Source organism: Microcebus murinus, chromosome 9, assembly GCF_040939455.1.
Source record: "Microcebus murinus isolate Inina chromosome 9, M.murinus_Inina_mat1.0, whole genome shotgun sequence".
Taxonomy (NCBI): domain Eukaryota; kingdom Metazoa; phylum Chordata; class Mammalia; order Primates; family Cheirogaleidae; genus Microcebus; species Microcebus murinus.
In genome coordinates, this window is record NC_134112.1 from 35,874,493 (window position 1) to 35,901,799 (window position 27,307).

The 27,307-nt window shown below is 32.4% G+C and overlaps 1 protein-coding gene across 5 annotated transcripts in view; it reads left to right on the forward strand.

Moving 5' to 3' along the window:
• The window catches only part of DGKB (diacylglycerol kinase beta), a 660,304-nt gene that overhangs the window by 277,567 nt on the left and 355,430 nt on the right, over positions 1-27,307 (forward strand). For all 5 annotated transcript variants that reach the window (XM_012741949.3, XM_012741953.3, XM_012741952.3 and 2 more), the window contains 3 exons: positions 390-475; positions 2,875-2,964; positions 8,670-8,830. In XM_012741949.3, the coding sequence (XP_012597403.1) occupies positions 390-475; positions 2,875-2,964; positions 8,670-8,830 (337 nt within the window). The remainder of the gene's footprint in view (positions 1-389; positions 476-2,874; positions 2,965-8,669; positions 8,831-27,307) is intronic.

The window sequence follows — 27,307 nt, forward strand, 5'->3', positions numbered from 1 at the left end:
AGGATAATTTTTGATTGACAACACTTCTTAAATGAAATAATGTAGTATGGTTCAATCTGGATTATGTGAACTTAAGATCATATCTGGGAGAATATCTTAATGAAACTTATTTTAATGTATTTACTTTTTTAAATTTCACAGTTTATAAATAAAAATTAAAATATATATTATAGAATCTAGAATAGAAAATTACAAAATATTTTTAAATTATAGACTCTGGAATATATAATTATAAAATATACTTAGATGATCTATAAAATATAATTGAGATATATTACAGTTTTCATAAAATAAAAATGTATTTTATTTGATAAAATGCTAAGGAGACAAAACTAAAAATGTTTCATTTTAAAATATTAATCATGTGCCATCACATGCTTATTTTTCAGGTTAAACTTTTTCCGAGATGTTCCTGACTTCAGAGTGTTAGCTTGTGGTGGAGATGGAACCGTGGGCTGGGTTTTGGATTGCATAGGTAATGCAAACACATGTTTAATGTGGCTGGGGTGAGAGTGATTACAATAAATTGTGTTTTATCTGTACTATATATCTATATATTTATTACTAGCATCAATACTTTTAGAAGCAGCAATGTAGTTGGACATCTGGCAGGTGCATACTATTTACTGGTTTTATTTATTCTTCTAGAGTTCAAAATTTTTTTTTTTTTTAGACAGGGTCTCACTCTGTTGCCCTGACTAGAGTGCTGTGGCATCAGCCTAGCTCACAGCAACCTAAAACTCCTGGGCTTAAGCAATCCTTCTGCCTCAGCCTCTTGAGTAGCTGGGACTACAGGCATGCGCCACCATGCCCAGCTAATTTTTTCTATATGTTTTTAGTTGTCCAGCTAACTTCTTTATTTTTTTTAGCAGAGACAAGGTCTTGCTCTTGCTCAGGCTGGGTCTCAAACTCCTGAGCTCCAGTGTTCCTCCCACCTCAGTCTCCCAGAGTGCTAGGATTACAGGCATGAGCCACCATGCCTAGGCCCTAGAGTTTAAAATTTTAATAGACATAATAGTTTAAAAGTCCAGAAATTCTATTTAATCTATTTCTCATAGTATTCACTAAATCTTCAGAGTCATCTTCAAATTAGGCTCTAGGATATCTGGCATTTGCCCCAGGCAGGGAGCCAAAGGGGTCTTAGCATTTATGATAAAATCTGTGCCAAATACATGTTCTTGCTTTATTTAAACATGGAGCCAGCCTCAAAACATTACCCGCTGTGTGCGTTCATATCATCATCAATCAGCACCATCATCATTGCTAATTTTTGTTTATCGCATTATATTTGATAATCTTGTGCTAAGATTTTTGCTTAAATTATCATGTTTATTCCTTGCAACTCTATGAAATAGATAGTGTTAATAATCCAGGTATAAAGATAGGAAATGTAAGGCTTGGAGATGGTAAATAACTAGAACAAAGTCTTCTTACTGTGAACTAACAGTGTTTGGATTAGAACTCACACTTTAATCTTATTCTATATTGCCTCTCTAGTTAAATTTAAAGAGCTTGATTTTTATAAGCAAACAAAACAGATACATGAATAAGGATAAAAGATAAGTATCCAGCACTAGAGAAAAACAGATCATGAATTGGCCTTTATGAGGAGATAAATCCAAAACAAGCATTTACTTTTTTAGATCTCATTTCAGTTACTGTATTGACAAATTTTTTGTTAAAAACAAGCCCTTTCACAAAAGAAATTGAATCAAAATAAGTTTTGCTCTTTGCATATACATTGAAACAAACTTCTGTTTTGTTAATGCAGATGAGATTATTCTACATTTTCATACACTGAAAAATATTTAAATTAAAAATGAATATATGTTGTAAGCCACACTTTTAAAGCATCTAAGTTTAATCTACTAATATTAAATACAGATGAAATAGTGAATATTCTGATCTTGGCTTTCCAATAATGATGTAAACACTATTTACATGCTCTAAGAAGAAAACCAGAATTCAAAAATTGCAGAAGTCAATGAGTTAGTTGAAAAATGTCTGAGGACTTTAAAGCAAAAATAGTAGGAATTTTTAGATTGTTTTAGCTTTCAAAATCTAAATGTTGGCTATTTAATTGTGCATATCACTACATTATCTAGCCCCTCAATCCTTACACACATACACACATTGACTTTGAGTGGCTGAGGAGGGAGACCAATAATTCAAGAAAAGAAAGTGATATATGTTTGTGAGATTAATTCAAGGCATATGATGATTCAAACAAAAGCATATGGAATGTCAGTGGCAGAGATCTTTACTGCTCTGAACCCAAAGCACTATGTGATGTAAAGATTAATCTCATAGAAAACCTGCTGATCTCGGTGTAATCCAGCTGTTAACGTTGTGTTCCATTTGCTCTGACACAAAGCAGCACCATAGGTGGTAGCAATTCAAGGACATTGTTAGCAATTTATTCACTTTTAGATTCAACTGTTTTCAAATATTTCATTCCTTCAAGTAAAATATACCTAGAGTTGATGTTGCGAAAGGACTTTATGTAGGAACCTACCCATCCAACCTACTCACATCTCTGTAAGTGTGTTCCTATACTGCATATATACCTGCATCCTTGAGGATTGTAATGGACATAACTAAAACATACCACAATCTTTATCTGAGTTATATTTAGAAAGTTTTCCTCTTGCATCAATTTGAAAATCCCTGTCACTTTGTGAATAATATAGTATTTGGGTTTTATCAGTTGCTTCAAATGCATACAAATTAACCATAATTCATAACTGTATGTAAAATAAATTTTGTTCTGTTTATAAGTACCTAGTAGAATTCCTTCATTTAATGTCAGGATGTCTTCTTATTTAGTGTTATGAGTTCAAAATTTTATTTTATTTTAATTTTTTGATTCTGCAGAAAAGGCCAATGTAGCCAAGCATCCTCCAGTCGCAATTCTGCCTCTTGGGACCGGCAATGATCTAGCAAGATGCCTGCGATGGGGAGGAGGTAAAACTACTGCAACAACAAAAGCAGAAATACAGTACACAACACCCTTCCCCAAAACACAGCCCTGTATTTATTTACTGGGTGAAAACTACCATATGATTTTAGCAAATATAATTGATATCATATATATAATTTTGAACTATATAGTCAAATAGTGGACAAAGAGACTGCAGGTGTTGGGCTTTAATCTGATACTAATTATAGATTTGAACTTGGGAATGACAAGTTTCCAACCCTCTATGGTTTTGGCTTTCTTGCTTAGAAAATGAGGTTAACATAGATGAACTCTAAGGTAATGTTCAGATTTTTAATTTATGAGCTGTGTGGTAAAATCACAAACAGAAAAAAAATGAAATACTTAATTTTTGAGACCCACTCCATGCTACCCAGTGTGTTTTGCACTTAGCATTCAAAAGTGAGAATAGAAAGGCACCTTAAATTCTAGTAGCATGTAAAGCCATATGCAAACTGTGAGACTCTCTACTCACAAACAAACAGATAACCAGTTTAAGGAAAGGCCTCACTGAGGACCTGACATTGAGAAGAAACCTAATGGCTGGATAATGACACAGCCATGGAAAACTAGTTGTGAAGTTCATAGGTAGAGGCAGAGAGAACATCAAGTTCAAAGGACCAGAGGTGGCAAGATGCTTGACATATTCAAGAAACTGAAAATGTTATAATGTAGATGCATCAGTGCAAGTAAAGGGAGAATATTTCAAGATGAGTACTTAAAATATTTTTAAGAATCATTAATAGGCTATAATAGGCTATACTTATCTGAAGGTCACTGAACAACACAAATTTTGGTAAAAAAGCACAAATTGAGTGCTAAATATTTTTAGCATCTAAACTCACTTAGAGAAGTTTGAAAAGTGTCTACTTAGTGTGAATCAGAGCCCTTGGGGAGCTTGTTAAAAATATAGTGGCCTGACCCCACCCAAAATATGCTGAATGGAAATCTCTGGGGGTTGTACCTGAGCAGATGATTTTCTTTAAGCAAACTACCTAAATATCTCTGATTTACAACAAAGTTGGAGAACAATTCCATAAATATCGGGCCAACTAGCTCTAAGCTGTGTACATGTTGGGCAAACAATATTGAGACTAAGTCAAAACCTCAGTATATAATCTATTCAGGATGATCAGTAAGGATATACTTTAATAAGAACACTTTCGTGGGTTGAGTAAATCTCATGGAATCTAAAGAAATAAAGATATAATCATTGTTTATAAGATGCTTATATTTGCCAGTGTTCATACATGTGCCTTGATTAAAAAGAAGAGAAATACATATCCCCTCTTGCTATACTCTTCTGGAACATATATTTTATACGTGAAAATGAATAATTATATTTTTTGCCTCTAAATTAGCAAATGGCTAGCATCTCAAATATGATCAAGAAGTTTATTTTTGGCATATACTAATTATTCTTGCAAAACCACATAAAAGATACTGTCCATAGACAAAGGCAAGGACTCTAGCATATGTACATTATTAATTAGTGATGAATTCTCTGTGAAAGTCAGTATATGTTGGCATTGTTCTAGGTGCTAAATAGAGAGTAAGGAAATAAATCTGTCACCCACCGTTTTGGAAATTACAGTTTCATTTAGTACATAGACAAGAAATCAACAAATAGTACAATATAAAATTATAAAATGAGACCAGGGATACAGAAAAATGAATACTAAAGAGGAACTATTTAGTGAGGTGGTCAAGAAGGCCTCTCTGAGAAGGTAACGTGGGCTGGACCTAAAATATGAGAAGCAAGGAGAAAAAGCATACTGTTTCACAAGGACTGAAGGAAGGCAGGCTGGTGAGATTGCCAAAGCCACAGTGGAGTGACAGGCAGTTAGAGATGGTGAGTACTGTGAGTCTGGAAAAATAATGGGGAGCCAGACAATTCAGGGACATTTTTATCATGGTAGAATTTTATTTGGTTGATTTTGAAGTGCAAAGCGAAGGTTTGAAAGAGTTTCAGAAGCAGAGTGACCCAATGACATGTTTTCAAAAATAGATTAATTGAGGGAGGAAAATAAACTGGGCAGAAAATGTGAAAACATGGAGAACTATAGTTTTCCAAATGAGGACATCTATAGTAGTTGTCCTAATTAGACAATAAAATGACTGGGCTGGGGTTTTAGTGATGAAAATGAGGCAAGTAGACATGCGAGAGATACATTTTGGGGTTTAGGCCAATCAGCCTTGCCAGTGGATTGGATATGAGATTTGGGGAAAGCAAGGTGTCAAGATGCCCAAGTTAAGCAATCAGGGAAATAGAGAAGCCGTTTGTTAGAGCGTATTAATAGAGAAACATGCTTTAGAGTAGGATTATTTCTTGCAAGGTGTATAACTTTGAGGAAGTTGGTTAACAACTGTGCTGTTTAGATTCCTTATCAGAATTTGAGGAAAATAATGGTGCCTACCTTGTAGGTTCTTGTGCCAAAATATTAAATTGCTTTGTATAGTGTTTGTGCTGAGTATTTATGTAGTCATAATAGTTATTACTATGTGTAATGTTTGTAAAAGAAAGTACTTTATTCAACCAATAATCACTTGCTTCTCTTAGAGCAGGAAAATATATCGACTTGAAGCCTCTTTTTTTACTTGAAGAGACTTGAAGCCTCTTTTTTGGAGAATATATTTTGGAAAAAGAATATATTGGAAAAAGAAAGAGAATATATTTTGGAAAAAGTAGCACTGTAAGAATGTAGGAAGTCCTAGGGCATTAGAAAAATGCTTAATTATCATTCTGTTTATAATTTCTGGCAGTAATTAGTCTCTCTAACAAAAATTTGAAGAATATTGCAAGCAAAATTTTGTTTGTGTAGGGTAAGGAGTTAAATGACAGAGTTTTAAATAAAGCACACTCTTACATATACTTGTGCTTGCTTTTCTTCATGTGATTTTCATTTGTATAAATTTCTGTGACTTTTTAAATACATTCAGTTATTATGATAATATATTATTTAAGAAAAATATTAATTATGTTTTCATTTTGTTTCTTTGCCTGAGTGATTATAGGCTTTAAATTAAAATAATGAAAATAAAGTAGCATCATTCTTTTGTGTAAATAAGCTTTTGCTTAAATATTTAGTGGATTTGATTTGTCTTTTTTTAAAAATATGATCCTCTTGAGTTCAGGAATACTATTAATAGTTATGTATCATTATTTAACACACTTGTACACAGATAAATACAAAGAAATAGGGCATAGATATTTGTTAAATGGGGGATTACAGTTTGAAGTTCATCAGTGTGAATTACTTCTGAACTGCAGATGTTCTAATTCTCAAAATAGATTTATTTTTTGACTCTTTTCATTTTTATTTGGCTGGAAGACTGATTAAAATCAGCCTTTCTCATATTTAGCCATAAAAATCCCTGAAAACATATCCAATGGTAAAGATTTTAAGCTGAGTGACCCTACCACAATCTGGCTATGGTAATTAAATTTCAATGAATTCATTTCTATGATGTTCTCTCTTGGTTAATCGCTGTTCCTACATTTTTCTAGTGTTATGTTGAACAGTGCTGATATTAATATGAGACATGGCTGAAAATAAACTCAACATTTGATTTAAAGCATTATAATTTACTCATATTTCTGCTGAGTAAGTTTATACCAGTTTTGTCTAGAATGTATCCAGCCATTGCTAATATATTTTTCATATAACATGACTGGATACTTTCTGAACAGCCCTTGTATGTATGTGTGTACACACACACACACACACACACACACACACACACTTCCATACTATATTATATTCATTTATGTCTGAAAACCATCATGCTTATTCTGAAACAAAAGAAGAATTTGGAAAATAGGTGAATGAATATATTTATTTTATTTAATTCAGTAGGGAAAATATATATTAATAAAATTTATTTGGGGGGCTATTAACAGTTCTTAAAAGAAATAAAAAATAGGAAGAAATTAAACATTAACAATGAGGTAGAACTATTAGGAAACATCAGAATTATAAAAAGTATAATAATAAATATTATGAATTATGCAGTTTAAACTAGTCAGTGTTTTACCACTTAGCAGATTTATAGATATATTATTAATATTCAAATTAAAAATAAATTATGCTATAAAATACATATACTTTAAAATATTTGATACTTTCAGTATTTATATTGATACAATCATTTTATTGTACTTTTTGTTGTATGTATTAAGTAGCACATAATTACTTTGTAAACCTATATAAGGTAAGAAGTCAGGATGGCCTCCAAAAAAGGGTATTTTTAGTTTCTGGTGGCCTTTACCTTCTAATAGTTAATTGAAAAAATATACCTTTAATGTAATTTATTCTTACTTAGGGAATGTTGGCATATGAGAGTGCCCATTCTTTTTCTTTTAACCCAGTGAGTTTATCTGATGATATGTATGCTAACACCTCTAATGAGGACTCATAGCCTCTGGCATTTCCTTGTTCAACAAATAAATTATTAAGTTACAAGCCAAAAGTTGGACATACAGAAAAAAGAAAACAGCTCTGAAAATATTGTTCTAACTCAAAGTATCATTTTAGTTATGTGCATGCTTGTATGTGTGTGTGTATCTGTTTGAAGTGAGCTACTATTTGACTTAGTACGATATTTCAAATACCTATGTTATGATAGTAGTATTATATTGTTAAGAACTTTCTATTATCTATGTTTTAGGCCTCACGTACTAAGAGCTTTCATGCATCATTTCACTCAATACTCACAAAAAAATCTAAGGTTTTACGGGTAAGGAAACTAATGTTGAGGGAGGTTAAAAAACAAAAACAGTAACATAGCCAAGGTTAGGCTGCAGTCATAACTATGATGTTATATACCTATACATATATTAAAGAGTAAATGTAATATTAGCAATAACTTTCTTTTCAGGACATGTTGACCAGCTATAGTTGATTCGTTAAAAAATGGATTTCTTGAGCATTTACCCTAGGGAAGACTTGGTAAGAGGAACCAGTAGTGAAAAAAACACAAGCAACTACAATGCAGTGTACTAGTTCAAAGACAAAGCTAGTTTTGAGAACTACATACCATGGGACTGCATAGGAGGGGCATCTGGTCCATTATTTTAAAAGGATGGCTTGCAAAAAGAAGTGTTTATGTTAGCAAATTTAAAACCATGCTGAGGAAACAGATGCAAGACAACCAAAGGGAAAAGAGGCACTAAGAGTAGATAGAATAAAAAATGAAATGCAACAAATTTAAAAAGTGTAACACCTTTTACTTAAACTGAAACTTGTTCTCTATCACTAGAGGGGAAAGAATGAGGATAAAGCAAAAATAAAAAGCATGCAGGTTTTGACTTTAACTGAGTGTAGGGTGGTGACTTTCTGAGATAGGATGCACAGGAGGGAGATATGCAAGCAGATAATTAATTCCCTTTTGAATAGACTGATGTAAAGTTTTATGAGGGTATGCAGTAGAAATGTTCATTGGCGGTTGGATATACTGAGAATTTGCACCTCAAGAGAGAAATACAATATATATTAAAAATTAAAGCTAGGAATTAAATCTTAGTATATACTAAGATTATAGTTAATTCTTGATTTGGTGTTAGAATTTGCTTTAAATGCATTATTTACCTTTAGAGTAATATATATGCATAAACACCCTCAAACATATGTAAATACAGCTTTTGTTATTTGGCTAGATCTATTTTCTCAACGTAATTTTTTTTCCCCATTAGGTTATGAAGGTGAGAATCTGATGAAAATCTTAAAAGATATTGAAAACAGCACAGAAATAATGTTGGACAGGTGGAAGTTTGAAGTCATACCTAATGACAAAGATGAGAAAGGAGACCCAGTGCCTTACAGTATCATCAATAATTACTTTTCCATTGGCGTGGTAAGATTTTCCACTAAATTTTCTTTTTTTTTTTTTTAACCAATCCCGGGTAATCACAGTATGAAAACTCTTACAGTGAAAATTTACTGACTATAAATAATGTATTTTATTTTTATGTCAGTAAAACATCTCTTCCAACAGGTAATAATAAAGCTTATGAATTCATTTAAAGTCAGAATATAAGCAATTGATAAATTTTTCATGTGTTAAGCAAAGGAAAGAAACTATATTCTTTGTAATTTGAACATATTGTTACTAAAATGAAACTTACAATGGTTTTAAGATACTTTCAAGTGTTCGAGTAAACACTAAGCTCCATATTATCGAAAATATGAAAACACTGCATCAAATTTTATCTTACTTTGAGATCCATGTTATATTACTATAACCTACTAAAAATCTACACTAAGTCTATATAAAAGGCTGCTACTATTCTCAAGTGATTACTAAGTTATAAGGCTGACTTTTTTCTTTATTTCTTTTAGAATCTTATACTGAAAGTAAAGTTTCATTTGTTAGTTGAGTTGCTGATATTTTAATCCTTAAGAAATTAATAATGTTAACAGTGGTTATGTATGTATTTAGACAATTATGAAGTCTAAAATATATTATCATAGCATTCTATTCCATTTAATGTATGTCACTCAATGCAAATTTTGTGATGTCACATCTCTCTCACACACAGGCACGCACATGTACACACACATACACACGCACACATACACACGCACACACCCACAATAATAGACCATTAAAGACTAGTACAGAATAGAAAGCATTGGTTGAGTTCATGAACTGAAGAGTCAAACTACCTGGGTAAAAGTCTTTGAACAAATTATTTAATATGTCTATTTATTTATTTGTACCTTGCTGGTTATTTCCTTTCTCATAGAGTTACAAATAATATGACTATACATATAAGGAACCTTGGAATGGTGCATATTAAAGGCTACATATTTAATAGTTGCTAATACTATGATAGTTATTATTATTATTTGCAAAAAAAATGTAATACATCTTGATCCATAGAAACTCTCCTGTTCTTATTGGTATGAAAAACAGTATTTTTACCAACTTCATTGTTGTTAAAATTGTATACAACCTAATTGATTTTGTTTTGCTTTTAATGATTTTAATAAATTAATCCATTTTCTGGGTACAGTGGCTCAGGATTGTAATCCTACCACTTAGGCCTAGGTGGAAGGATCACTTGTGCCCAGGAGTTCAAGACTAGCCTGGTCACAATAGTGACACCCCACCTATACAAAAAATTTTTTTAAAAAAATTAGCCTGGAATGGCGGTATATGCTTGTAGTCCCAACTGCTTGGAAGGTTGATCTCAGGAGTTTGAGGTTACAGTGAACTATGTTCACTCCACTGTACTCCTACAGCTTAGGTAAGAAAGTAAGATCCCATCTCCAAAAAGAGAAAAAGAAGAAAACAAATTAATCCAATTTGACAACATTTTTATCACTCAAACAAGAACCTCCATGCATATTTTTAGTCACTCTTGGCTCTTATTCCCAGTTCCAGGCAACAACTTCTCTGCTTTCTGCTCCTAAAATTTGTTTTTTATGGATATCCTATTTTAAAAAAAAATCCTACAGTATATGGACTTTAGCATTTGGATTCTTTCATAGCATAATACATTTTAGGTTTACCCTTGTAAACTGTATAAATACTGTTTTCCTTTTTATTGCTGAGTAGAATTCTCTTGTATACATATGTCACATATTATTTATTCCTTCACCAATTGATGGGCATTTGGGTTGTTTCTAGTCTTTACATATCATGGACGATGCCAACTTCTTAAGTCTCTTGGGATTTTTTTGTTTACTTACTATACTTAACTCCAAAATTTCCATTTGGTCCTTTTTTTATACTATCTGTATCTTTAATTAATACTTTTACCTGAAGAGTTATTATTGATATATTATTGTTCAAACATAGTTTCTTTTAGTTATTTTGTCATGTTTCTAATAGCTAATTTGAAGTCTTTGCTAAGTTCAATGTCTGGGGTGCATCAGAGTTAGACATCTAAGACCCATTAGAGGCCTTGTTTGTTTGTTGTTTTTTTTTTTTAAACGTGTGTCATATTTTTCTATTCCTTTGCAGATCTCCTACTTTTTTTGTTGAAAACTGGAAATTGAACACACTATATTTTAACAACTCTGTATTTTCATTCTCCTACAGGAGTTATTGTTGTTCCTATGCTTGTTTGTTTAGTGACTTGCCTGTGGAGCCTTTCTCACTTGTGGTGTATAGATGCTACTGCTTTAGTATTTTTATTTTATTCTTGTTTTATTTTAATACTGATTTCCTAGAGATCACCCCTGTGTAAGCCTGATTGGCCAGAAGTTGTGCTCAAATACTTCGAGCCAGTAAGTCTTCTTCCCTTTTTCACTGGATCCATGTGTTTATCGGGAAACACTCGAAGTTCAGACAATTGTAAGGCAGCTTCAGCTTTTAATATATTTTCATCTTTCTGTTCTCTCTTCTGCTCATGTACAAAGCATCTTATTTAATAAAGGATGTGTAGATAACTAGGACTTTCTTCTGTCTCTTCTGAGCATGTATATATAACCTTGCACATTCATACAGCTTTTCAGGAGCCAAGAATATGTAGCTTGTTATCATAGGCCACTAAGGCTGTCTCATTCCCATGGTGTTCTGTTAAATTTCTGGCTAGTCTGCTGGTTCATTGTTTGCCCTAATCAATTTCAAAAAAACTCAGGCCAGCTGTGACACTGGCTTTCCCTGTTTGTTTGCCACAGCAATCACAACTGTTTTAGACAACTCTCTAGATCATGGAGATTTCCTGGCTTCCATTCCAAATCAAGTCAGCTCCACTGACAGTGAAGCTGCTTTCTTTCCTAGCCTGCTCCACCCTGATACAACTATAGCACCCAGGGATGTGGATACCAAGAAAGGAGCCCAAGGCTGAAACATCACAAGTTATCTGAGGTTCAGTAGTTTCTGTTGTGTAAATACTTCTCAATTTTTTTTAGATGTCTTTAGTCAGTTTCCAATGGTTCTCAACAGAGGATAATTCCCCCTCCTCCCAGAGGGCATTTCACAATATCTGGATACACCTTTGAGTGTCACGACAAAGGGAGTGTTGCTGTTGGTAACTAGTGAATAGGGAGTTTAGGGATGCTGCTAACTAGCCTCAGTGCTTAAGACAACCCCTCAGACACATGACAAAGATTTATACAGCTCAAAATATCAATAATGTTAAGTTTGAGAAACTCCGATATTAGGAAACAGAAATACAGTTGACTTTTGAACCATATGAGTTTCAACTGCACTGGTCCACTTACATGTGATTTTTTCAATAAAAGTTATACCAAGTGTAACTCTCTTGCCTCCACTTTCACCTTCTCCACCTACTGGGTTTCTGCCACCCCTAAGACAGCAAGACCAACCCCTCCTCTTTCTTTTCCTTCTCAGCCTACTTAACTTGAAGACAATTATATGGAGACTTTTATGATGATTCACTTCCATATATATGTAGTAAATATATTTTCTCTTTTATGATTTTCTTAATAATATTTTCTTTGTTCTGGCTTGCTTTATTGCAAGAATATGGTATATAATGCATTCAAGAAACAACATACATATTAATTGACTTTACATTAATTGTAAGGCTTTCAGTCAACAGTAGGCTATTAGCAGTTAAGTTTTGGGGGAGTTAAAAGTTATACTCAAATTTTTCACTGTGCAAGGGGTCAGAGCCTCTAACTCCTGTATTGTTAAGGTCAACTGCATTTAAGTACAAACTTCTCAACATGTTCATCCACAGACAGTGCTCACTGCCCCCAGTAGGTGTGAGTATACCCATCCCTTCCTACCCCATCCCACCTGCGGGACACCTGATGAATGTTACTACTACATGTGCACATAAGTGTTGATCAGTTAATACCAATTTGATGGTGAGTACATGTGGTGCTTGTTTTGCTTGGTTTTCTATTCTTGTGGTACTTCACTTACTAGAATGGGCTCCAGCTCTATCTATCCAGGATAATATAAGAGGTGCTAGATCACTGTTTTTTGTGGCTGAGTATTACTCCATGGTACACTTATACCACATTTTATTAATCTACTCATTTATTGATGGACACTTGGGTTGTTTCCACATGTTTGCAGTTGTGAATTGTGCTGCTATAAACATCCTAGTGCAGATGTCTTTATTATAGAATGCCTTTTTTTCCTTTGGGTAGATGTCTAGTAATTGGATTGCTGGATCAGATGCTTGAAGCTCTGACTCAAGCAGGGCAAAGACAATATATGTAACCTAAATGTCTGTACCCCCACAAAATGCTGAAATTAAAAATTAAAAAAAAAAGACACTCAACATGTTAAAAAAGGAGAAATGGAAAAATCTCCAAAAATTGAGAAGGAAAGCTGTAATAGAATAAGAAAATATGGGGGAAAAATTACACAACTTCAAAAATACAGAATGTTAGCAAAAGTAGTCGCTGAAATCTTGAAAAAATTTAATCAGACCTATTGCAAAATTGATTTTACAAAACTTGTAGAAAATTATAAATAAAGCATATAGAGTGAAAAAGAGAAAAATAAAAAAAATAATAAAAATAATGAGAAAATATATATGTTTGTGCATATATTCCAATTGGGAAAATATATATCCCGACTGATAATATATTATGACTAATATGAGTGTGTAGCAAAGTTGCCAAATATAAAAAATCTACCTAAATATTTAATAATATTTCATTATATTAGTAGCAACCAATGCATTTACAAAAACAATTGCAACAAATATATGAATGTCTAGGAATTAAAAGCATACATACAACCTTTTATATAGAAACTGTTAAAACTCTGCAAAGACATGAAAGGAGATCAGATAAATGGAGACATTTTCTATTCTTATATAAGAATGTTTGATTAACCAAATTATATATTAAAGAAACATTTTGGTTGCCACATGCAGAATGACATGAAGGTTTTCAATAGTGGAAGCAGAGACCCGCTTAGAATACTTTTTAGTAAAACAACAAACAGGTGAGTACCCTGAGAGCATGAATATTGAAAGAACTGGGAAGACCTAAGAAATATTTTGAAAGTAGAATTGAAAGTGTCTAAGGGATGAAAGGAAATGAAGTATTAAGGCTAATCCTGAGGTTTTGTATTTACCAACTAGGTAGTCTCATTTACTGAGATGGAGTTGTTTATATATGAATCAGGTTTTGTGGAGGATATAAAGACATGCTACGTTTGAGATGCATATTAGTGGACATGTCAATGCTACAGTGGATATTTAAGTATGGAGTGTCTCAATTAGAGATAATTTGGAGGCATCAGCATATTTATTATTTTATAAGTCATTATCCTAAATCTCAGTGGTTAGGTACATGAACTATTTTATATTCACAAGATTGTTGGTCAACTGGATGGTTTTGCCATTAGTGGCAGATTATATGGATCTAGTTAGGCTATGCTGGCCTCACTCATATTATCTGGCAGTTGGTTCAGGCTGATGGTAGAATGATGATGGTGATGGTGACATGACTCTCATCATCCAGAAGTTTAGGCCAAATTTTTTCAAGGACTTGGTTTGTGTGTCCAGCACCTTAACTTTTCCAAAGGAAAACGACTTTATTATTTTTTAAAGAGGATAAAATAAGCAAATATTCATTTTAAGGAAGAGCTACAGAAAGCCATAAAACAAAGGAGTTGGGATGTAATTAAGAAAATTAAAGAACTAGTGGGAAAAAAAAACGCAATTATAATGATATATAAAACCCAAAGCTTCCTCTCCTACAAAAAAATAAATAGAATACAAAAATTCTGGCACAAATATTTTTTTAACTGAAAGAGGTACACAGTGTAATAAATTTGAAGATATAACCACAGCTATGGAAATATTTAAATAATTATGAGTATATCATCTGTGTTTATATGGCAATAAACTTTGTCATATAGAAGGAATGAAATATTTTCCATCCAAATATAAATAACTGAAATTTGCTGAAGAAGAAAAAGTAGCAAATCAAAGCCAGGGGTCCTCAAATTTAAGCATATCTCAAAATGAGGTGAAGACCTTGCTTGTTAAAATGCAGATTTCTGGTTCCCACACTCAGATTTTCTTTTTCAGTAGGTCTCAGCTGGGATCTAAGAATTTGCATTTCTAATAGGCTTCCAGGGATCCTAATGTTGCTTATCCAGTATCATACTTTAAGAGCCACTGCTTTTGGTGTATGACCAAAGGGAAAAAAGTAAAAATGTAGTAGAACTACTAAGACTGGTGTCAATTCAATTTACTCTTCATAGCACACACACAAAAAAATGCTTAATTTTTTAAAAACTTAAGAATATAGATTAAAATAGAAAGTTTCCCCAATACATTTTCATAGCTAGCAAACTTCAGTATCATTTCCTCATAAACACAGTCCCCCAAAGGAAATTCACATATGAATATAAACACAACAATTGCAAGCAAAAAAATTAGGAAATAAATTTAAATAGAATATCTAAGAACAAAAATCTATTAACAAAATAGGGTTGTTTTTCAGAAAGTCAAAAGAGATCAATGTTAATACAATTATTTAATTTAAATAAAAACCAGGGTTGCCTTTTTTATAATTAAAAACTAATTGGAAAAAATAGAAGATATTTTCTGGAAATTAATGGTTACTATCATATTTGTTGGGGCATACTGGAAGTATTCCAAATAAAATGGGGAAGAAGACAAGGATTCTTCTATCATTTTCCCAGTGAACATTTTAAAAAGTATACTACTTTAATAGCAAAAACTTTTAACATCATATAAATATTGAAAAAAGTTATTATGATTTGAAGGTGACGATTACATTTAAAGTAAATATGCATGAACTAAAAATAAAACTAACATAGCAAAATAAGGTGATAAATACTAGATTGATACATAAAAAAGCCATCACCTTCCTTTGTAATATTGTTATTGTGTTAAGATCAATAAAATTTTGTTAACAATATGAGCAAAACTATAAAATGCCAAGGTTTACATTTGATAAGAAAAATCCCAGCTAGTATAAGAAAATCTAAAAAACTTATGGAGAGTTATAAAGTAAGACCTGAATAATAATTCATTTCTGCATGGGAAGATTTAATATTATTAAGAAATCAAGTCTCCCCAAATTAATTTACACATTTAGCCCATTGCTACTGAGAATTCTAATAGGATTACTGGTGGTTGTTTTTGATTAATTGTAATTTGCAATTGGATAAAAATGCGTTTATAATATTCTGAAATAATTAATGTCCTGCAATGGCCAATTTCCTTGCCATGTACTAAATACTACCAAGTTACTGTAACTAAAATATGGTGACAGAACATAGATGAATAGAATAGAATAGAAAGTTAGACTAAAACAAACAAACTACAGATATGTGGGGAATTTAATATTTGTTACATGTTGAAATTTCAGATCATTGGGTAGGGATAAAGTACACGATAAAGTAGGTGACAAAATTGGTTGTTCATTTGAATGAAAATAAATTTATATTTCTACACTATATCCATATGAAATATACATAAAATAGATTAAAAATATAAATGGAAACAATACACTTAGAAGAAAATATAGAAGTGTATGGTTATTATCTTGGAGTAGGAGAAACTTGTCTGAGGCAAACAAGAATACTAGGATTCATAAAGGGAAAGGAAATTACAGTTATGTTTTCTTAATCTTTCATTTTAAAAAATGTATTTTAAAATGCATTAACACAAATGTCAAAGAAAATATTTCCAACATGACTATGAAAGGTGAAAGTTAGTAAAATCAAATATGACATTTTTAAATTAAAAACTCTAACAAAAAATATACTTAGACTATAAAAAATAATTAAGAAATAATTATAATGAATAGCCAGATGAAAAGATTCCTAATGTTTTTAATTAATAATGAAATTTAAAATTATGCAGTGGGTTACCATATTTTGCCTTTCAAATTATTAAAATTTACAAAGATTGATCATATAATCATATCTAATGTAAATAAATATATAAGAAAAGTGGTCACATTCATATTGTGTGATGGACTGATAAATTAATCTTTTGAATAATAATATGTTACCTATTAAAATTAAAAAATGTGAATACCCTTTAAGCCATTAATCCCATTCCTAAAAATCTATTCCATAGGAAAAAAAGAACAAAAGCCTAAACTGTACCAATTATATTTAGTGTCATATAGTTAAGAAGAACCTGAAAGTTTATCAATTTGAAAATGATGTATCTATAATCAGAAAAGAGGTACCCAAAATATAATGTTAATTGACAAAAGCAAATGTTTCTTAAATTAGCATTATTTTCTATTCTTTTGTGAAAGGGGACAGTAAAGAAACTACCTTCAGGAAATTGTGGAGATTACATGAATTAGGGACTTCTAAATTCTTTACAACAATACGTAACAGTAGTGCTCAGTAAATGTTGGGAATGATAATGGTGATCAAGTATGAGTGTTTTTATGTAGCTTTGTCTCTGAGAACATATAAAAGAGCCCACAAATATATATACCAAAATGTTAACAATGTTTACACTGTGAAATTTTAAAGATTACCCATGGTCCCACCACCACATGCCAGAAGGCATGTGTGGAGACAGAGAAATGAAACTTTTGCTTATTGATGTAATTTAAAAATGTGGTGGGACCATGGGTAATCTTTAAAATTTCACAGTATTATTCAAAGATACTTAAATATTTGTAAACCCATACCATGATGCTTAAATTCCCATTTAAATATTTGCTTTTAACCTGCTCGATAGCCTGGCTTCTTGGTGAATTGTTTTAATAATGATTTGAGATTGGATGTGGTTTTATTTGCTTAGATCACATTTTAAGTGGGTAGACGTAACCGTAGCTGCTGTTCTGCTTCTTTTTTGTTTCGTGCATTGTGTCTTCCTGGCCAAAAAAAAAAAAATTAAATCCCTTTAAATATGCCTTTAAATATGATGTTTTTTCTTGCTCCGTAAATAATCCAGTCAAACAGAATAGCAAAATGTACCTTTTATGCATCATTTACTGGGATTTATAAATGGCATTGTTGAATAAACATTTTTCTTCTGATGGTGTAGTTACATTAGTATAAAAAATTCAAAATATTGAGTTATCATGGGCATTTAGTAACTAAGACTCATTAGTATTTTAGTTACAAAGGAGTTCATTTATTACTTCATTACACAAATATTTATTGTCTGCTCTATTGCTGACATAGCATTATAGGGATACAAAGATGAACATGGTGCCAAAAAGAACTGTGAATTCTAGCATATTGGAGGTAAAACAGTACACATTTGTCTTCCCTCGCATGTGGCTAGAAGAGATACAAATAAGTAATGGTTCAGAGAATTATTTATTTTCCTTTAAACTGTTAGCATATTTATCTGTTTTTACCATAATATTAAGTTATTATAAAGCATATTTAGCCTTCCAAAAAATAGATGTAATAGATTTTTAGGGCATATGTTAGCAACTACCTTACCATTCTGTAATTATAGCATCAAGGTATAATAAACCAAAATTCACAAACATCTGTATTGCCTTTCAATCTAATTTGTGGAGAAAAAAAAAATTAAGACTCACTTTGAGACAGATTGCAGTAGCAATAATAGTATGACTTAGTGTTTCAAACATAATAAATGTTAAAATAGTGAAAGATTTAAGCAAACCCATTTCTTACTAAGTGTAACAGTGATCATCTTTGCAACTGAGAATATGTATAATTATGCATAATTAAGACATGTGAATTATCTTCCCCACCTCCTAGGTCTCTGAGGCCGAGTCTGAAAAGCCCATGTATTATATCCATGGAAATGCTTCCACCAAGATGAATTATATTTGGCTCGCTGACATCAATAGATATTCAGCCACAAAATAGTGCTCATGTAAGACCATCTTAGCCCAATTCTGTTTTCCCTACATAGTGTATTGATTTTGTAGCAGCTGTTAATCATCCCAGTAAGTTCCAATTTGGACACTCTTCAACACAGAAGTCAGCACTGTGAGTAGAAACAAGCAAGGCAGTAAGAAATTGCAAAGGCTTCTGGAAAGGTCCTTCAGTTTTTGTAGAACATATCCAGAAACAAATTAGTATCACATGCTGTGTAAAAAGTGAAAGCCAACATGAAAATGAAAACCTTATCCACTTTAGTTCTTCTGAAATTGGAATTGGGTTTATGCTCACTGGAAATCTTCTGTAAGTCTGGAAGAAAGCTGACAAAGTCAAGTGGACTTTTACTGCACCATATATATTACCACCCAAATGCCCTATCAAATAGATATTTGCATGGTTGTGATTTAATATCCTTCAGCCTTCGTCAGTCACTAAGAGCCTTTTATTCTGCCAGCGTGAGAAAAATATGACTACTTAATTCTCATAACCATAAATTTCAAGTTAGTGCAATAGTTAGCAACAGAATTTCTCCAGTTATCAGCCCTTTCTTACATTACACATTTTTCTATATATTTTCTGAAAACACATAGGCAATATCTTAGCCATAGAAATTGAGTAATGTTCTCAGACTGATTATGGAGGTAGAATTTTTTGTCTGATCATGAGGTCAATATAATTAGATTCTGAACATAATTAAAATCTGTCTTTAAAATAATTTCTTTGATTTTTCCACTTTAGCTACCTCTTATTATAAATATTATATAATTTTTACAAGGTACCACTCTTTTATTACTTAGATTTAAATTTGTTTTTTGATCGAATTCTATTGATCCACAGATAATTTTGTCATCATACTAATGACAATAATTGTTATGTGGTTCCTAAGTGAGGAATTTGGATTCTACATTTAAGAAATTGTAAAGTTATGGATCATAATAGTAATCACATTAAGACTATAATGCTCATGACAGAAGACAGTGTTAAGAATTATATTTTTCCCATTTTATGACAAGAACTAATTTATGACATTAGTGCTATACTGGTATAAAATATTCTTCCTTTAAAATAAACTTCATATCTTTTTGGAAGATGCTGTCTAGTAGGACATTGGCTTCCAAAATTGTTTATTTATCTCAAGAAAGATTTATGTTATTTAAGTAAATTGTCAATCACAAAAAGATAATTAAGCTAAAATACTTGATAATTTTGCCTCAGAGCAATTTATTTTACTCATAAAATGTCATTGCAAATATAATTCCACCTATTTTCTTACAATTACATAGTGTCTCTGTTTTATTAACTCAGTCACATTAAACTCTTTAGTAAATAATTTTTTTAGAAAAATAAATAGTAGTTCACCTAATCTCAAGTGAATGATAAATAATTTATACTTTAAGTATCAGTAGGAAAATAATAGGGTTTTTTTTTCAAAACAGATCCTTCCAATAATGAATACCATAATTTGATTTTATCCCTAAAACTGAAAGCCCCAAGCTAGACTATTGAATTAGTGGATGTAACAAAATTGCTATTTTAATTTTATTTATGAATTTTCAAAAATACTTGTTTATTAAACAACTAGTGGTGAATATTTTTAATTGCTTTTCTTTTCACAATGTAACTATTCTTTTAAAATGTTCAGATTAAATATCGTTTTTGAGAGTTACTTTTACCCACATTTTTTAATCACTCAAGAAAGTTTACAGTGGTTTTGATTATTGACAAGAGTTTCTCATTTCTGAGGAAGATAAAATATAATATTTAATTTAAAATAAAATACAAAATATGAAATTGAATACTAAAAAATAACTATATAGATTTGGGGAAAGAATAAAAGGGAAAATACATATCAATTTTAAAAAAATCTTTATTCCCAGGTAATTTCTAGGGGTAAAACAACTATTTTTAAGTGTCACCACTTGATCACCAATTTACTGAACCAATGCAAACTGGCTTCGGCTGTCCCTTTTCTAACTCCCACACCACTTTCCTAAAACTTCTCTGACTGTTGTCACCCTTGACATTGAATTAACAAGTCCAATAGTACCATCTTTCTGAATGCTTTGCAGCAGTTAACTTTTATTCACTTTCTGTTTCTTGAATTTGTTTTTCTTACTTCCTTGGGCTTCCACAACCCCACACCCTCTACAGTGTGTCATTCTCTGATCACCTTGCTGGGCCCATATCCCCTTCAAGGGACTTTTCTAACTTCATCTGTCCTTCTTATGCTGATGATCACCAGTACTGTTTTTCTGTTCTATCCTTTCCCCTCTGCATCTTCCTGGGTTATTTCATGCCTCTTCATGATTTCTGCTACCGTCTGTGCAGAGGACAGCATTCCCTAGAACACCCATCTAGATCTTTCCTTGGCGTTTCACAAATCCCCATAACTAACCAAGGAATCCTACTGATTGTATCTTCAACTCTTCTCTAAATCATGTCTACGTTTATTTTTCTAGCCTTCTACATATCTCTGACTCTTACCACCTGTCATCATCACTATTACCATCCATGGCTTCTCGTTGCTATCTGTGATTCCAGCCTCAAATCCTTAGACCTGTGCTTCTCAAGTTAGTAATGGCCTCAGTGGCCTGCTGCTGCATACAGATGAATTCCTAGCATCATATCTGTTCTGGCCCTGCCTCATCTCCATCCCCACTTCCAGAAACTGCCTGTGGTCTCTGAAATGCTTTTTCTTAACTCTGTTCCTCTGTTCATGTCATCAACTCTGTATGAAACTGACTGTCCTTCTCCTTCTCCTCCAGTGCTCCCCAAATACACCTGTTTTTTCCTCATTCACAAGTTACAAGGGTAGTTCTTGTCCATTTTTGAATAATCAACTCAGGCCTCTCTTCCCTCATAAAGCTTTTGCTGACCTACCAAACTGCATTTACTGCACCTTTTGGGTATCCCGTATTATTTGTTACACCCTTTTATTTAAGATTAATCACATTTTACACTTTGCTTTTTAGTCATGTGCTTGCTGGTCTACCTTTCCCTAGAATCTGAGTTCCATGAAGTCAAGGTGTGTAAATTATTGGAGTATATCTACTGTTTGTAGATACATTGACATATAGCAATTCTTAAACATATTAAATGATTATTTACCTATGAATAAATAACTATTCTATTGTATTTGATGCTACAAATTGATTTCTTTAGCTTTTTCTCTTATTCACATTTAATTAAGAAAATGTTCATTGTTAGATAAAAGCAAATAATATAGATTTCCAGTCATAATTTGAATAAAGCTTTCTAGATAAACATAAAGGTAAGCATCTTATCCTTTCAAATATTTCTAACAATTCTAGAAAATGAGAATATTAACAAGCTGCCTAATGTGTGCTAAAGAATTCATAATTTGGCAAACATTTTCATACATACACTTCAAAACATGGGTTCTTCTAAAGAGTGCTATAAAATATAGGAGAGACCTCTGTCTGACATGAATGATTTTAACAGAATTTTTTATTTTCTTACAGTCATTTAATTTCTAGGACATGAACTTTCTTAATGTTCCATAGCTAATTTAATCTTACCTGGTTTTGGCTGTCATGTGTTTTTAATGACTAAACTTGCAAAATGTATCACAGCTAAGGAATTTTTTTAACATTAAAAAAAGTCCTCCACTCTTGCTAAGAGCTATAATGCTTGCAAGTGACAATGATAAATGAGAGTGCATTCCTGAAGATGTAATTAATCTGCAACAGGGTCAGAACAGCTCCTTAGGTAAATGAAACTAAATCAGCTGTGTAGTCTATAATTAACTTACAACCATATTAGCCCAAGTGTAATATTATTCATTATATATGTAAGGTATTATTTTCTCCATATGAAAGTTGTAATTTGCTAAGTAATGATTAACAATTCATCTTAATACTTTAGTCATATTATCACAATATAATTGTCATACATTTTCATTTTATTCCATTTACCGTTTCCATTTGAAAGGCAAAAGTAAAAGTGTATCCTTTACATTGTATGCACAGCAATGAAAAATTTGAAAATAAAGCCTGATTTCCTGGGATTAGATTAGCACACAATGTAGATTGGCATACGATGTAGCAGATTTATTTGGGATCCTTTGAAGATGTGGAGGTATATGTAACAAATACTAAGCCAGAAGCAGAGGTATAGCATTCAGTCTGCATTAAGCACTTATTAGTACAGAAACATTCAAAAGAAATGGAGAAAGGAATTTTTGACCTTCAAACCTATTTCCAAAATTTTTATTCCATACTGACCACTCCATATTGAACAACAAATTTATGGAAAGTTTAGACACTCAATGATTGCGATGAATATTAGCTAACCAAGAAAGAGCTTATTTTGTGTGAAGTATGGTGCTTTGAGACTTACTCGAGGATATTTTTGGAAAGTAGAGAAAAATATGAGGCTAAGTACAGAAATAAAACATGTTTTGATCAGGACTTCTTGGGATTCACATGACCAACATCCCACTCATGTTAGTTTAAGCTGAAATGAGACTATATTTACTCATACAACTGGTCCATGAGTGTTTCTGTCTTCAGACTGGATTTAGAAGCTAACATCATTCATGCCATTACTTGTTGCATCTCTTTGTTAAGTTTGTCTTCAACTCAATTCTTTTCTAGCTGGATCCCAACAGCATTGTCTAAATTCAATTTCGCCCTACTTTTTGGGGTCTGCTTTGCTCACCTGACCTAGTGGAAAAATATGCTGTCTGAAGTTCTAGATTCATAGTGGAAAGACACAATCTGATAATACCTCCCAGTTCACACAGAAAACCCTAGGGAGGTATCTGATTTAAAAAGTTTTGGACATGCACTCAAGAAAGGCAACATAATTTGTAGGGCCAGTACAAAGTGAAAATAAAGAGTCCCTTGCTCAAAATTGTTAAGAATTTTAAGAATGCAGTGGTAGAGAATTAATCTGATTATGAGGAGGCTCTTCAGAAGGTAGGGCACTGTGTGATCCCACGAGTTCCATGCCTGTGAAGCCAGCCCTGCGAGGACTCATTCATGACTGCTCCAGAAATGGCCTGAGTTACACTCATGCCAGAGGATGGTGGTGATAGTAATGAGGATATTTCTACCTAAGCCACAGGAGATATGCTCGCCGCTCACCACCGTAAAGAGAGATCCTGTTATAAGAAGTGGGAAAACGGATGCTTTACAGGCAAAGCTGAAAAGTTGCTCACTTGAAGTCATTTAAAAATTTGGGCAGTCTTTTAAGAAAAAAGTGAAAAATTAATTCAAATAAAATTTAATTCAGATTGGTTGGGTTCTATACATATGCAAGTAACTTTCCTTGGTGGTGTGAATGTTACTTAATAATCACAATAAATGATATTTCCTCCAAAGAAGCTTGCAATCTAGCTGAGAAGATATGACAAACTATGAAAAATATCCAAGTAAGAGAACTAGCCTATTCTTAAATAGCATGGAGTTATTATTTCCAACATATAAACATTTTTACAGAAGAAAGACTTACTAGACAAAAAGCAGAGTAACAAGTTAAAAAAAAGAGAATATGTATTTGCTGAGATTATGCAGAAACTTCAAAATCTTTGGATTGAAAAACAATAGCAAATGTCTGTTCCTTGTTAAGTATCCATCACCACCCAGGAGGGACTGTATTCTGGTTGTACTAATTCAATGACCCAGGTTAATAGAGCTTTCCTCATATGGAATATCTCCCTTTACAATGGCAGAGGGATGAAGAAATGATTAATGCAATACTAGCTTTTAAAGATTTTTGCTCAAAAGTGACACTGATCACTTGTACCAGCATTCAATTGCTAAAGGACATACACAGCCACATATAACTTCAAGAGAACAGGAAAGTTTATTTTTATCATGTACCCATTAAAGGAAAAAACAGAATATTGGAGATTGGAAAACATGTTTAATGATTATCAGACTCATTTCCTTTGGTTAGAAAATATTAATCACTACCTCACTGCCTGCCCAGTACACTAATCAAAGGAGTTAACCCTAAGGTTCCAGTAAATTCTGTACAGACTGGTCAGAGTTCATATGTTCAGCTCAGTCATACTTGTCTCTTTTTGTGAGATGATAAAAGTGGTCTACATCAATTCTTTTCATGGCCTCTATTAAGCTAGAGACTTAGGGCCAAAACCAAAAAGTTTTCTATCCTCTTTCTCACCCAATATATGATGATGGATCAGGAACAAGGTAACCAAAATAAATGCTTCCAGGAAGAGAAAGAATGGGAGTCTCCCAGCAGACCATGGTTTGTAGCATTTCTCAAATTCTACTGAACAGATATTATAAAGATTCCAACTCTGAGATGTGTGGTGGAAACTGATTAAGCCTTTAATCTTGTCTCTCGAAGCTTCATTGTCTATTGTTCCTTATAGTTCCTTTGCTGTAGTCTGCTTCATTTTCCTCTTTGGCCACATCTGATATAGGCATCCAATAGTGCATGTCCTTTTTGGGAAAATTTATTTCTTTAATGTACTTTCTACTCACAGACTATGAGGCTCCATGGCTTATCTCAAGTTTTGTACATTCAGAATCTCTTTCGGTCCATGATTTTGGCAATGTATTTCAAAAGCTGAGTTGACTTTTTATCTGTCTAATTTTAGTCAACAACATAGACCTATACCCATACCCATAGTTTATTTTATGTAAGGATACTTTCATCATATAGATCTAAAGGGGAGAACCTCATTTTTAATCTTTTTTTTTCCTGAGTCATTTTTTGCAGTTGAACAATTTACTGTCTGTCAAGTCATTGCCTAACTTTTCTCTTATGTGCCATAATCTTTCAGAGGTTCTAACAATGGAAATGAATTATATCCTTGTCCTGAGGCAATTTTTAAATTGAAAGTTTCTAGTTATAGGTATGAATCCATACCTTATTTTCTTTGCAAAAGCTGAGTTTTAATCTTTTATTTCTCTAAAGCTGTCTCAAATTTATCTTTTACTGTATAGGGCTAAGGAAAATTTTCTTCTTACAGTCCTAATGAATTCTCTCTATTGTATAAATGTTATTTTGCCCCTGCTTCTAAACCCTCCAGGTTGTTTTTGTGCTCACTTATTTCTTGGAGTACCTTGCCAAATACCACCACAGGCAACCTGTGTGCACTAAGCCCATTTTTTCAACCTCTTATCCTAGAGCTCAAGATATTTAATTACGTGATTCACTTCTGTTCCACCAACATATAACATGGGTCATCACCTTCCTTCCAACTGCCTCTGATCATAGTTTCCTAACTCTGCACCACCCTAGACCCAACTGCTAAGCTATTTTTACATATATTCATTGTTTTCTTTTCATCATGGCAGCCTCCCCCTGTACTGTATCAATTTCTGTCACAATGTGGTAACAAAAAAACCCTCCAAAATCTGTGTTGATTAAAAACAACAGTTTACTTTTTATTCAAGCTACTATGTGTCTAGCATGTGTTGCCGAAATTCTCTGATCACATCATCCTCATTCATGGACCCACAGTTGGATGTTGTCTCCACAACTCCACAATTCTGTTCACATACCCTCTCTTAAAGATATCTGACTGGGAGTGACATGTATTATTTTGGTTAACTTTTTTATTTCCCTAAAGCAAGGAACCTGCTACTCTTGATTTCTGAGATTGCCCAGGGAGAAGAGAACTGAAATATAGGCAAACAATGACTCAATGACTATCCTAGCATGGATGCATAGAAAGAAATAGAAAAAAGGAAAAAAATTTGAAAAAAATTGACAAATATAATATTTAGCAATGAGGGAGATTGAAGAGGATGATAATACAAAGGAGAAAGTAGTAGCAGGTATAAAGAAAATGGGAGTGTTTAAAAAACTGTTTTTTAAGAAAACATTTTGGCATCGACATGAAGAAGCATCTGACAGTAAAAATACAAGTGGGAGTGAATGAGAGGGAAAATTGACATTTGGGAGAAAGCCTAGAAAGCAGAGAAAGAGAAATAACTCATTTATCGGGGAAAAACAGCGTGACGGGCCTGGAAAGCAAAGATGGATTTCTATAAAAGAGAAAACAACTTTGCTAAGGAATTTAACACCCCATCCTAGAAGAATTTTCTTGTAAAAAACATAGCATGTCACGTTTTTATCATTACTATTATCAAGACCCCAATATTTTTGACTATCCATATAATTATAATTGTGACTGATTTCATTTAGGTATTTTTTCTTTGGAAAATAATAACAATTGTTTTTCTTTAGACACTGAATTTTGATTTGCATATCAGCAATGTTAGAGACCTGTGAGAATAAAAGATGTTATTGACATTTTTATATACAAAAAGAGTGAATTTATAAATATGTGCTAATGATTTTTATTATTTGAGTGAAAGAATATGTTATTTTCTATTATATGAACGAAGCTGTATTCTAGATTTGTTCACTTTGTTCTATAACTAATATATCTCTTGATAAAAATATCTTTAAGGCTAATGAATACCACTACTATTCTACTAAGCATTTGAAAACACAAAATTAAAGAAAAGTATATTGTGTAATTCTTATTAGAGAATTTGGTTAGTTCATATTTTCAGTAATTGCACCTAGTTCAATGTCAAGGGCCTTTAAACAATGAGATTTTTTTTCTTC